The following is a 14,611-nucleotide window of genomic DNA, read 5'->3' on the forward strand; positions in this document are numbered from 1 at the left end:
TCCGTTTTTTTGTTTTGTTTTTTGATCATTGCTATTCTAATACGGGTAAGGTGGTACCTTATTGTGGTTTTGATTTGCACCTTTCCAATGACTAATGACATTGAGCATCTTTTCATATGCTTGTTGGCCATTTTGAAGATTCTCTTTGGTGGAAATGCCTGTTCAAGTCCTTTGCCCATTTTTTGGTTGGACTGTCTTTTTGTTGTTAAGTTGTATAAGTTTTTTTTAATATATTTTGGATATTAGACTGTATCAGATAGATGGTTCCTAAAAATGTTTTCCCAATATAAATTGTCTTTTACTCCCATAACAACATACCACCAGCATACTACCACACTGAGATACACACACATGCACATATACACATGTATGTTTTAGTAGATAAAAATATTATTTCATTGTTGTTTTAATTTGCATTTCTTTGTCACTATTGGGACTGGACATTTTTCATGCTTAATAAGCTTTTTTATGTTTTTACCCATTTTATGCAGTTTTATGTTGATTTTTCTTGAGTTTTTTAAATATACATTTCTTATTATTTGTGACAAAATTTTCCACATTTTTTGTTTTGCTCTTAATTTTGCTTATTATATTTTTGATGTCCCAAAGCAATTAAAAATATCTTACTAACTCAAAATCTACTTATCTTTTTATTTCTTCCACTGCATTAATGTTTAGAACATTCAATAATAAATATATATCTTTTTTTCTTTTTTTAACACTTAGTTATTTGGGGTATGGTGTGAGGAGAGGAAATGTCATCGTTAGGTGCTGTTGAGTCAGATCCAACTCACAGCAACCCTATATACAACAGAACTAAACACTGCCCAGTCCTGTGCCATCCTCACAATCCTTGCTATGTTTGAGCCCATTGTTCCAGCCATTGTGTCAATCCATCTCATTGAGGGTCTTCCGCTTTTTCTCTGACCCTCTACTTTACCACCCCCATGTGTCTGTTAGCTTGTCGTACTGTGGGGGCTTGCATGTTGCTGTGATGCTGGAAGCTATACCACCAGTATTCAGATACCAGCAGGGTCATCCATGAAAGACAGGTTTCAGCTGAGCTTCCAGACTAAGACAGACTAGGAAGATGGACCCTGCAGTCTACTTCTGAAAGGAATCAGCCAGTGAACATGTTATCAATAGCTATGGAACATTGTCTGATATAGTACCAGAAGATGAGCCCCCCAGGTTGGAAGGCACTCAAAAGACAACTGGGGAAGAGCTGCCTCCTCAAAGTAGAGTCAACCTTAATGACGTGGATGGAGTCAATCCTTCAGGACCTTCATTTGCTGATGTGGCATGACTCAAAATGAGAAGAAACAGCTGAAAACATCCATTGATAATTGGAACCTGGAATATACAAAGTATGAATCTAGGAAAATTGGGAATTGTCGAAAGTGAAATGGAACCCATAAACATTGATATCCTAGGGATTAGTGAGCTGAAATGGACTGGTATTGGCCATTTTGAATGAGATAATCGTATAGACTACAATGTTGGTAATGACAACTTGAAGAGGAATGGTGTTGCATTCATCATCAAAAAGAACATTTCAAGATCTATCTTGAAGTACAATGCTATCAGTGATAGGATAATATTCATATGCCTACAAGGAAGACCAGTTAATACGACTGTTATTCAAATTTACGCACCAGCCACTGGGGCCAAAGATGAAGAAATTGAAGATTTTTATCAGCTTCTGCAGCCTGAAATTGATCGAACATGCAATCAGGATGCATTGATAATTACTGGCAATTGGAATGCAAAAGTTGGAAATAAAGGAGAAGGATCGGTAGTTGGAAAATATGGCCTTGGTGATAGAAACAATGCCAGAGATCGACTGATAGAATTTAGTAAGACCAACAACTTCTTCATTGCAAAAACATTTTTTCACCAACATAAATGGTGACTATACACTTTTTTTTTATACACATGGACCTCGCCAGATAGAATACACAGGAATCAAATCGACTACATCTGTGGAAAGGGACAATGGAAAAGCTCAATATCATCAGTCAGAACAAGGCCAGGGGCCAGCTGTGAAACAGATCATCAATTGCTCATATGCAAGTTCAAGCTGAAACTGAAGAAAATCAGAGCAAGTCTATGAGAGCCAAAATATGACCTTGAGTATATCCCACCTGAATTTGGAGACCATCTCAAGAATAGATTCGACCAGCTGAAAACTAATGACTGAAGACCAGACAAGTTGTGGAATGACATCAAGGACATCATCCATGAAGAAAGCAAGAGGTCATTGAAAAGACAGGAAAGAAAGAAAAGGCCAGGATGGATGTCGGAGGAGACTCTGAAAGTTGCTCTCGAACGTCGAGCAGCTAAAGCAAAAGGAAGAAACGATGAAGTGAAAGAACTGAACAGAAGATTTCAAAGGGAGGCTTGAGAAGACAAAGTATTATAATGACATGCGCAGATAGCTAGAGATAGAAAACCAAAAGGGAAGAACAAATCTTGAGTTGCAATAGTGAAGGATTCTATGAGGAAAATATTAAATGACGCAGGAACCATCAAAAGAAGATGGAGGGAATACACAGAGTCATTATACCAAAAAAAATTAGTCGACGTTCAACTATTTCAAGAGGTAGCATATGATCAGGAACTGATGGTACTGAAGGAAGAAGTCCAATTTGTGCTGAGGTCATTGGCGAAAAGCCAGGCTCCAGGAATTAACAGAATATCAACTGAGATGTTTCAACAAACGGATGCAGTGTTGCAAGTGCTCACTCGTCTATGCCAAGAAATTTGGAAGACAGCTACCTGGCCAACCAACTGGAAGAGATCCATATTTATGCCTATTTCCAAGAAAGGTGATCCAACCAAATGCAGAAATTATAGAACAATACCATGAATATCACATGCAAGTAAAGTTTTGCTGAAGATCATTCAAAAGCAGCTGCAGCAGTATATCAACAAGGGACTGCCAGAAATTCAGGCCAGATTCAGAAGAGGACGTGTAACCAGGGATATCATTGCTGATGTCAGATGGATCCTGGCTGAAAGCAGAGAATACCAGCTGGATGTTTACCTGTGTTTTATTGACTATGCAAAGGCATTTGACTGTGTGGATCATAACAAATTATGGATAATATTGCAAAGAATGGGAATTCCAGAACACTTAATTGTGCTCATGAGGAACCTGTACATAGATCAAGAGGCAGTTGTTTGGACAGAACAAGGGGATACTGATTGGTTTAAAGTCAGGAAAGGTGTGCGTCAGGGTTGTATCCTTTTACCATACCTATTCAATCTGTATGCTGAGCAAATAATCTGAGAAGCTGGACTATATGAAGAAGAATGTGGCATCAGGATTGACATCCTTGCTTGCTGAAAGTGAGGAGGACTTGAAGCACTTACTGATGAAGATCAAAGAGCATAGCCTTCAGTATGGATTACACTTCAACATAAAGAAAACAAAAATCCTCATGACTGGACCAATAAGCAACATCATGATAAACGGAGAAAAGACTGAAGTTGTCAAGGATTTCATTTTGCTTGGATCCGCAATCAACACCCATGGAAGTAGCAGGCAAGAAATCAAAAGATGCATTGCATTGGGCAAATCTGCTGCAAAGGACGTCTTTAAAGTGTTGAAAAGCAAAGATGTCACCTTGAAGACTAAGGTGCGCCTGACCCAAGCTGTAGTATTTTCAGTCTCATCATATGCACGTGAAAGCTGGACAGTGAATTAGGAAGACCAAAGAAGAATTGATGCCTTTGAATTGTGGTATTGGTGAAGAATACTGAATATATCATGGACTGCCAAAAGAATGAACAAATCTGTCTTGGAAGAAGTACAACCAGAATGCTCCTTAGAAGCAAGGATGGCGAGACTGCATCTTACATACTTTGGACATGTTGTCAGGAGGAATCAGCCCCTGGAGAAGGACATCATGCTTGGTAAAGTACAGGGTCAGCGGAAAACAGAAAAACTCTCAATGAGATGAATTGACACAGTGGCTCCAACAATGGGCTCAAGCATAACAATGATTGTGAGCATGGTGCAGGACCAGGTAGTGTTTGATTCTGTGGTACATAGGGTCGCTATGAGTCAGAACTGACTTGATGGCACCTAACAACAACAAACAACTACTTTACCAGGCATGATGTCCTTCTCCAGGGACTGGTCCCTCCTGATAACATGTCCAAAGTACATGAGACAAAGTCTTGCCATCCTCACCTCTGAGGAGCATTCTAGCTGTACTTCTTTCAAGACAGATTTGTTTGTTCTTTTGGCAATCCGTGGTATATTCAATATTCATTATCCAGCTCGCATGCATATGTGGCAATTGAAAATACCATGGCTTGGGTCAGGCACACCAGAGTCCTCAAAGCGACATCTTTGCTTTTTAACACTTGTCATTAGGGAAATGCAAATCAAAAACTACAATGAGATACCGTGGTGTATTCAACAGCATAGAGGAAATAATGAATCTTTTTTCCAAGTGGCAAGTTTTCAGATATCACTTACTGAGGAATGTATCTTGTTCCCACTGTTTCATGAGACTTTCTTTATCATAACCTGCTTCTGGGCTATCCTGTGTCATTGATCTTTATGTTTATTCATATACATGTATTGCTCTTTTAATAACTGTACCTTCAAAGTATATTTTAATAACTAACTTTTAAATTTGGGGGACTATTTTTACCTGTAAAGTCTTTTGGATGAGTTTTGAGAATCCTTCTGATAAGTTTTAAAAATTCTACTGGGATTTTTCTAAAGAATTATGTTAATCTTATAAATTAATCTGAAAGGAATTGGCATTGTTTTAATATTCAGACTTCCCATCCAGGAATTTTTTGTCTCTCCATTTTATTTTGAAGTTGTCTTTTTACCTCTCAATAAAAGATTGTCATTTTCTTACTATCAAAAACCAAAAAACCAAACCCATTGCCATCAAGTCGAATCCAACCCTAAAGGATAGAGTAGAACTGCCCACAGGGTTTCCTAGGCTGTAAATCTTTGTGGAAGCAGATTGCCACATTTTTCTCCCACGGAGCTGCTAGCGGGTTCAAACCGCCTACCTTCCAGTTAGCAGCCAAGCACTTAACCACAGCACCACCAGGGCTCCTTTTCTTCCTATAGGTTTCACATATTTAAGTTTATTGCTCAGTGTTTGATGTTTTTTGTTAGGATTACAGATGGGGTTTCTTTTGTATTATATCTGGTGATTGTTTCCTTTTGGTGTACAGGTGCTGTTACTAAACTATTTTACCTACTCTAAGTTTCGATTCTTTTAGGTTTTCTAGACAAATAACAAACTCACTGAAAATAATAATTAGGTTGGCACCCATGGTTCGGTGATGCTTCCAGTCTGCAGAAGTAGTTTGTGACTTTCTTCAGCAGTGCCCAGAACCCAGTTTTAAGGGTGAAAAATGTGGATAGATGGGTTCATCTAAAGTTTAGGGTTTCTGGAGAAAAATGTAGAACAAAATTCTAACTCACCATAAAAATACCAGACTTACTGGCCTGACAGAGCCTGGAGAAACCCCGAGCGTATGGCCTCTGGACGCCCTTTTAACTCAGTAATGAAGTCACTTCCGAGGTTCACCCTTCATCCAAAGATTAGACAGGTTCATAAAAGAAAACAAGACTTACGGGGCACACCAGCCCTAGGACAAGGACTAGAAGGCAGGAGGGGATAGGAAAGCTGGTAATAGGGAACCCGAGGTCGAGAAGGGAGAGTGTTGACATGTCATGGGGTTATAAACCAATGTCATAAAACAGTATGTGTACTAACTGTTTAATGAGAAACTAGTTTGTTCTGTAAACCTTCATCTAAAGTGCACTTTTTCTTTAAAAAAAAAAGGGGGGGGGGAATTTTTAAAGTTTTTCTGGGCTAGGGCAATAGAAGGTCAGGAGCAGAATGTTGAGGACGCTCACAAGAGAGCAGTTGACTGACGTGATGTACCACAGGGGCTAGACTAGGAAGGGATCATATACTGAATGGAGAGGCAGGGCTGGGGGACTAGAGGTCTCTGTGTGGTTGCGCAAGAGAGAGAGAGGTGGAAGGAGAGGAAGCTGTGACCCCTGAGATGTCAGGTTTCAGAGGTGATGCCTTCCCAGCACACTGGCTGAGATCACTAAGGGAAGAATGATTTTATTTTAAAATTAGAGAACCTGAGTCTCAGACAGCTTGTCACTTACCAGAGTCACCCAACTCCAGTTCATGGCAGAACTGGGATTTGAGTATTGTCCTGCTGTACTATCCTAGCTTATATTCTGTCTTTATTTTTCAGGTTGACTTTAAAACAGTAGACTGAGAGAGCCAGGAAAGACAGTATAAAGGAAAGAAGAACACAGCAGAGCAGATAGGAGAGAGAGGGCAGGCTCCTCGTGGGCGCCTTAGCTGCTGGGAATGGGGAGGTGGGACATTGAGCATTGGGTCTTCCTGTTGGCCACGAACCCTCTCAGGCCAGAGCAGCACACCCACAATATTCCATACCCTGTGCCCAGGCCCTGCAGTTCACTTTGTATTCCCCAGTATGCACAGTGGCCCCACCACATGCTCACTATTCCCCATCACATGTCCTTGTCTCTGTCACACATGCCATGTCCCCACCACACACCCAAGTCCTCCCTACAGTGATTATGTTTATACCTCATACCCCCCATTTCCCATATACCTGTACATGCTCTGAGTCCCTACCACTCATCCAGTCACTTGACAAGCTGTGTGCCCAGCTCATGCCTACTTATGCTATGTCCACAGAGTGCATCAGATGGCTTCTGGAAATCTGTGGCCACTCGAGTGCCCAAGGAGCCCCCTGAGATTCGCATCCTCAACCCCTATTTCATCCAAGAGGCAGCCTTCACCCTCATCGGACTGCCCTTCAACAACGGCCTCATGGGCCGGGGGGTGAGATAGTTGGGCCCCTGGGAGAGAAAAGGAGGGAAACTGGAGCAGAGGTGCCTTGGGAAGAAAGGGAGGGTGGTGGGGGAGCAGTGACAGTGCTTCAGGGAGGTGGTTTTTGAGGAATGGAGTTCAGTCCTTAGGATAGGAACAGAGCTCAGCTCTGGAGACCTTAGCTGAGGGTCTTGGCCTGACCCAACCCTTCAGCTGAACCCTACGCCCCCACCCCTGCTGCCCTCCTCCAGAACATCCCAACACTTGGCAGTGTGGCAGTGACCATGGCACTACACGGCTGTGATGAAGTGGCAGTTGCGGGCTTTGGCTACGACATGAGCACGCCCAATGCACCCCTACACTACTATGAGACCGTGCGCATGGCAGCCATTAAAGAGGTACCGGGCCGGCGGGGTCACTCTCTGGGCTGGGTCTAGGGGTGGCACTTCCCACACAGAGGACGGGCCCTGACTGCATGTGCACAAATGAATGATAAAGGGATGACCCAGGGCTGTTGTGGCTGCCCAGAGTGCCCAGGAAGGCCCTGCCTCACCCACCCCCACCCCACGAATCAGTTGAGACACTGGACGTCCATCTAAGCCTCTGACCACCAAGCAGAGGCAAAGACATCCATCCTCAGTGCCTCTCTATCCCCAGCCTCCCATTGAACTTAATGCCCTCATCCTCGGCCTTCTCTCTGAACTCTCCCTTCATGGGAGCCTGCCTGCCCGTGTTCCTGCACCCCCCCTCCTTTATGCTGCATTCCCTAGACACCATACTCTGATCTTTGGCACCAGCTCAAAGTCATCCTCTCCCCTGCAATCCCTGCCTTCCCCCAGAGGACTTCCTTGCCCCCTTTGTCCCTTCCTTACTCCTTCCTTGCCTCTCGGTCCTAGAACAGCCCCCCTCCCTGTACCTCTAGCACCTTTCCCCAGGGCCATGCACTGAAGCTCTTTATCACCCAGCATTGCTTCCCAGTTATTTCAGATGTATAGGTACATTAAAATGTGAGAAGCATTAGAGTTCTCCCAGCCTGGCTGTCAGCCTCTCCTGGCATTTTTCCAAGATCCCACATTGAAAATCTGAACCTCTCTTGCCATACCTTAGCTTCTACTACTCTCCTTCCATGGAGCCCAGCCTGAAAACTGGAAACTTTGGACCAGTACTTTGAGTGGCTTCTCTACTCCTGCATCTGGGTGGCTGAGGGTTGTTATAGGAAATCTCACATCTGTGCAGGTTCATATTTCTAAAAATTCAGGAGTTCTTACTCAGCTGAGTCCTCCTTCCTGCTCATCCATCTTTTTCCATGCCCTTCTCCTCTCCCCCCAGTACCATTGTTCCAGAGCTTTACACTCTGCTCAAGCTCCCAACCTGTCTTCCACCTCTCCAGTGAGAAGACTGATACCATCGGTGGGAACTGTCCACCTCCTGCTGGATTATCCTCTTGACACTCTTCACTCCCACTTAGCCCTGTGCCTCTTGCTGCCTGGCTCCCCCCATCTCCACTCTCCTGATAGAACTCCCACCAAGGTCATCAGTGACTTAGCTCATGGCTGCCAAATCCAGTGGACACATTCAGTCTCATCTTTCTTGATCTCTCAGAAACTTTTTATGCTGACCACTCTTCCTCTTTGAAACTCTTCCCTGGTTAGACTTTGAGTCACCGATTTCTAGTTTTCCTCCTACTTCACTTGCCATTCTCTTTCAATCTCTTTTTCAGTGTTCTCTTTTTCCATCCACACCTTAAAAATCAGCATCCTAGACAATCTCCTGTTCTCACTCACATGTTCTCCACGAGATTTCCATCCAGATCCATGGTCTCAATTACCATCTGTATTGTATTAGGCTATTTGGTTCATTCAGGCTGCCTCAAGTAATTGGGAGTTATTTTAAGAATAGATAAAGGAGTTGAAAATCTCATAGGAAACCAGAAACAGCCTGACAGCTGGGCATGCTATTGCTTAGAATTGGATTCTGGAGTTGGAAGCTCACTCTGTGTCCAGGACAGCTCTAGGACTGTCTTGTCCCCTTCAGCAGTGGCTCCAGCCTCATTGTTACCATGACTCTATTGGTCTTTCCATCTCTGCCTCTCTTCATTTCTCTTCTTGCCTCTTTGTCCCCTACCAGCTGCTCATCCGAAACTGTTCTCACAGCTTTTATCTGCCTGATGGCTTCCGTTCACATTTATCTTTGGTCCATTGTATATTCCTTTCAGCAATATGAATGGTAACAATACACATGGACCTTGCCAGATAGAATACACAGGAATCAAATTGACTACATCTGTGGAAAAAGACAATGGAAAAACGCAATATCAGTCAGAACAAGGCCGGGGCCGACTGCGGAGCAGATGACCAATTGCTCATATGCAAGTTCAAGTTAAAGCTGAAGAAAATTAGAACAAGTCCACAAGAGCCAAAGTACCACCTAAAGCATATCCCACCTGAATTTAAAGACCATCTTAAGAATAGATTTGACACACTGAACACTAATGACTGAAGACCAGATAAGTTGTAGAATGACATTAAGGGCAAGATACATGAAGAAAGCAAGAGGTCATTAAAAAGACAAGAAAGAAAAGACCAAAATGGATGTCGTAAGAGACTCTGAAACTTGCTCTTGATCATCTAATAGCTAAAGCAAACAGAAAAAATGACAAAGTAAAAAGATTTCAAAGGGCAGCTCCAGAAGACAAAGTAAAGTATTGTAAGGACATGTGCAAAAATCTGGAGTTAGAGAACCAAAAGGGAAGGACACACTCAGCATTTCTCAAGCTGAAAGAACTGGAGAAAAAATTCAAGCCTCAAGTTGTAATGGTGAAGGATGCTATGGGCAAAATACTGAACAATGCGGGAAGCATCAAAAGAAGATGGAAGGAATACATAGTCACTGTACCAAAAAGAATGGGTCAACGTTCAGTCATTTCAGGAGGAAGCATATGATCAAGAACCGATGGTACTGAAGGAAGAAGTCCAAGCTAAACTGAAGGCATTGGCAAAAAAACAAGGCTCCAGGAATTGACGGAATATCAATTGAGATGTTTCAACAAACAGATGCAGCGCTGGAAGTACTCACTTCTGTCTGCCAAAAAATTTGGAAGACAGCTACCTGGCCAACCAACTTGAAGAGATCCATATTTATGCCCATTCCAAAGAAAGTGATCCAACAGAATATGGAAATTATTGAACAATATCATTAATATCACACACAAGTAAAATTTTGCTGAAGATCATTCAAAAGCAGCTGCAGCAGTACATCACAGGGAACTGCCAGAAATTCAAGCCAGATTCAGAAGAGGATGTGGAACCAGGGATATCACTGCTGATGTCAGATGGATCCTGGCTAAAAGCGGAGAATACCAGAAAAGTGTTTACCTGTGTTTTATTGGCTATGCAAAGGCATTTGACTGTGAGTCATAACAAATTATAGATAACACTGCGAAGAATGGAAACTCCAGAACACTTAATTGTGCTCATGAGGAACCTTTACATAGATCAAGAGAGAGTCCTTCCAACAGAACAAAGGGATATTGCGGGGTTTAAAGTCAGGGAAATTGTGTGTCAGGGTTGCATCCTTTCACCATACTTACTCAATCTGTAAGCTCAGTAAGTAACCTAAGAAGCTGGACTATGTGAAGAAGAACATGGCATCAGGATTAGAGGAAGAATCATTAACAACCTGCCATATGCAGATGATACAGCCTTGCTTGCTGAAAGTGAAGAGGACTTGAAGCACTTACTGATGAGGATCAAGTAGGTATAGATTACACCTCAACATAAAGAAAACAAAAATCCTCACAACTAGACCAGTAAGCAACATCATGATAAACAGAAAAGACTGAGGTTGTCAAAGATTTTATTTTACTTGGATCCACAATCAACACCCATGGAAGCAGCAGTCAAAAAATCAAGCAACACATTACATTGGCAAATCTGCTGCAAAAGACCTCTTTAAAGTGTTAAAAAGCAAAGATGTCACCTTGAAGACTAAGGTGCGCCTGACCCAAGCCGTGGTGTTTTTCAATCGCCTCGTAGGCATGTGAAAGCTGGACAATGAATAAGGAAGACCAAAGAAGAGCTGACGGCTTTGAATTACGGTATCGGCGAAGAAAATTGAATATACCACTGACTGTCAAAAGAACGAACAAATCTGCCTTGGAAGAAGTACAGCCAGAATTCTCCTTAGAAGTGAGGATGATGAGACTTCGTCTCGCATACTTTGGACATGTTATCAAGAGGGACCAGTCCCTGGAGAAGGACATCATGCTTGGTAGTGAACCAGCAAAAAAGAGGAAGACCCTCAACGAGATGGGTTGACACAGTGGCTGCAATAATGAGCTCAAGCATAACAATGATCATGAGGATGGCACAGGTCCGGGCAGTGTTTCTTTGTGTTGTACATAGGGTCACTATCAGTTGGAACCAACTCGATGGCACCTAACAACAGTGACATATTCCTTTTACATAAACTTTATGTAAAAGTTTCAGGCAATGGGGGAGGGACCATAGACATAGGCAGCAGCAGATCATGAAGGGCTTTGTATACCGTAGAAAGGAGTTAGAACTTTAATCGAAGGCAGTAGGGAACCGTGGAAGAGTTTGAGGCTGCAGATTAGCGGGTAGTAAGGTCACTATAACTGCAGTATGAAATAGAGGGGACAAGACAGGAGTAGAAAGTTGTTGGAAGGTCATTGCAGCAGTTCGGGCAAGAGACAACTCACTCATGTGAACAAGGAGAATGAAAGGCAAGTACGACTTTGCTGTGAGGCAGGCTTAGGCATCAACCCCCAGTACAGGGACCTTAGGTAAGCTTTTTGTCTGCACGGAAAGAGAAATTAGGAAAGAGAATAACAGAGAGAATCGTCTGATACAGAGAGCTACACCCCAGGGCATACTTTTTCGTTTAGTTTTTTATTATAAAAGCTGTAAAACATATTTACAAGTACATGTAGTCCCTAACTTACAATGGGGTTCCATTCCAACGACTCCGTTGTGGGTTGTTTCTGACGTATGTCAAATGCCTCATGTTTTTTCTTTTTTTTTTAGTTTTCATTGTTATTGTCTTTTATCAGTATCTTTATAAATCCAATCTGCATTTCTTTTTTGGGGTTGGAAACATTACATGTAAACTTACAGATATATTTTAATGTATACATACTGACTTAGTTATCTAGAGCTGCTGTAACAGAAATACCACAACTGGATTGCTTTACAAACAGAAATTTCTTTTTTCACAGTTTAGGAGGCTAGCAGTCCAAGTTCAGGACACCAACTCTAGAGGAAGTCTTCCTCTCTCTGACAGCCTTGGGGGAAGGTCCTTGTCTCTTCAGTTTCTGTTTCCTGGTTCCTTGGAGATCTCCATGTGGGTTGGCATCAGTCTCCCCCCATATCTGCTCTGTTCCCTTGTTTAATTTCTTTTATATCTCAAAAGAGACTGACTCAAGATATCCTACACTAATCCTGCCTCATTAACGTAACAAAACAACCCATTCCCAAATGGGATTATAATCACAGGCACAGAGGTTAGGATTTACAACACATATTTTGGGGAGACATAATTCATTCCATAACACATACATACATAAAAATACAATGTCCATAAAAAAATGGATGATATTGGCATTTTGTCAGTTCAGTAATAACTCCACTTCAGCAAGGTTCTAGATCATCTGGATTATCCCTGGGAATGGGGATGTCATTTCTAGTCAGAAAATTAGTGAAAGTTGTTCGTATGGTCCTTTTACACACTGCAACATTGTATGTAGTACATATTACTAACAATATGATGTACAAAAAAACACAGTTGTAAGTGCAATTCATTGTACCTCGAATACGTCATAAGTCGGGGACTACCTGTATAGAGAATGGTATAATGAACCCCACATACGTATCACCCACCTTTCCCAACTATCAAGACCAATGTTTCATTAATGCTGCCTCTCACTTCTCACTGCTCCACTGATTATTTGGAAGCACGTCTCAGAGATCATATCAGCCCATCCAATAAATACTTCAGTAAGTTTCTCCAAAAGATAAGGACTTTTTATTTTTAATATTATCACACCTAAAAAAATTTAATAATTCCCTGATATCACATAGACAGTCCTGTGTTATCCTTTTAACCCTCAGTGACTCCCAGTTAGTATTCTTGAAACTGGCCCATCAGATTGGTTACTTCTCCCTAGGAGACTTTAAATAAATCATTTTACGAGTTTTTGCGTTTGCTTGAATCCTGACCCAACCCTCTGAGCGCCAGTTTTCTTATTTATAAAATCCAATTTTATTCAACAAATATTTATTGAGTGCCTACTCTATGCCAGACACTGTTTTAGGTATTGAAGATACAGCAGTAAACAAAAGAAAGTCCCTGCCCTCAAAGAGACTGTCAGGCAGATGCTAGAATCCAAGGACTGAGGGCAAGTTGCCAGGGATCTGCAACCAGGAGAGTTGATTTGCGGGTGGCAGAATATAGACGTGAGCTTCAAAGGAGCCAGGGGCTTTTAGGGAGTTTGGAGGGACAACCTTGAAGAAGTGGCAATAAAGAATGAGGAAGACCCTCTCCACCTTCAGTCTCTGCAATGTGGAGAATGAGGGAGAAAACAGTCCCCACTTGAGTGTGCTTGGTCCTTGTCCTTAGCGGACAGCCAGGTTTGTGATTAGCACAAAAAGTTGAAGGGAAATGTCCAGAGAAGAAGGAATATAAGGAATTTTGATGATAACTACCTAAATTTCAGCTTGAAAAGATCTGGAAGTTTATAGAGGGCTGACTGGATTAGAATAAGGGCGGGACAGAGCTATATAGGGATTACCTAAGTCTTTGTTGTTGTTAGGTGATGTCCAGTTGGTTTCTACTCATAGTGACCCTACAAAAAAAAAAAAAAGAATAAACACTGCCTGGCCCTGTGCCATCCTCACAATCATTGCTATGTTTGAGTACGTTGTTTCTGCCACTGTGTCAGTCTATCTCATTGAGGGTCTTCCTCTTTTTTGCTGATCCTCTACCAAGCATGATGTCCTTCTCCAGGGATTGGTCCCTCTTGATAACATGTCCAAAGTCTCACCATTCCCACTTCTAAGGAGCGTTCTGGCCGTGCTTCCAAGATAGATTTGTTTGTTTTTCTGGCAGTCCACAGTATATTCAATATTCTTCACCAAGACCATAATTCAAATGCATAAAGTCATTGTCTAGCTTTCCCATTCATATTAGGCAATTGAAAATACCATGGCTTGGGTCAGGTGCGCACCTTAGTCCTCAAGGTGACATCTTTGCTTTTTAACACTTTAAAGAAGTCTTTTGCAATATATTTGCCCAGTGCAATACGTCATTTGATTTCTTGACTGCTGCTTCCGTGGATATTGATTGTGGATTCAAGTAAAATGAAATCCTTGACAACTTCAGTCTTTTCTCCATTTATCATGATGTTGCTTATTGGTCCAGTTGTGAGGATTTTTGTTTTCTTTATGTTAAGGTGTGATCCATACTAAAGGCTGTGGTCTTTGATCTTCATCAGTAAGTGCTTCAAGTCCTCTTCACTTTCAGCAAGCAAGGTTGTATCATCTGCACATGGCAGGTTGTTAATGAGTCTTCCTTCAATCCTGATGCTGTGTTCTTCTTCACATACTCCAGCTTCTTGAATTATTTGGTCAGCATACAGATTGAATAAGTTCGGTGAAAGGATATCACCCTGATGCACACCTCTCCTGATTTTAAACCACGCAATATCCCTTGTTCTGTTCAAACAACTA

General features: G+C 42.0%; 1 protein-coding gene across 7 annotated transcripts in view; it reads left to right on the forward strand.

The window, feature by feature from the left end:
* Positions 1 to 14,611, forward strand: part of ST3GAL3 (ST3 beta-galactoside alpha-2,3-sialyltransferase 3) — a 282,832-nt gene that overhangs the window by 264,068 nt on the left and 4,153 nt on the right. For 5 of the 7 annotated variants that reach the window (XM_064281849.1, XM_064281847.1, XM_064281848.1 and 2 more), the window contains 2 exons: positions 6,732 to 6,878; positions 7,118 to 7,264. The exons of the other annotated variants lie outside the window; for them this stretch is intronic. In XM_064281849.1, the coding sequence (XP_064137919.1) occupies positions 6,732 to 6,878; positions 7,118 to 7,264 (294 nt within the window). The remainder of the gene's footprint in view (positions 1 to 6,731; positions 6,879 to 7,117; positions 7,265 to 14,611) is intronic. 7 annotated transcript variants of the gene reach the window in all.

The sequence above is a fragment of the Loxodonta africana genome, chromosome 3 (assembly GCF_030014295.1).
Source record: "Loxodonta africana isolate mLoxAfr1 chromosome 3, mLoxAfr1.hap2, whole genome shotgun sequence".
Classification (NCBI taxonomy): domain Eukaryota; kingdom Metazoa; phylum Chordata; class Mammalia; order Proboscidea; family Elephantidae; genus Loxodonta; species Loxodonta africana.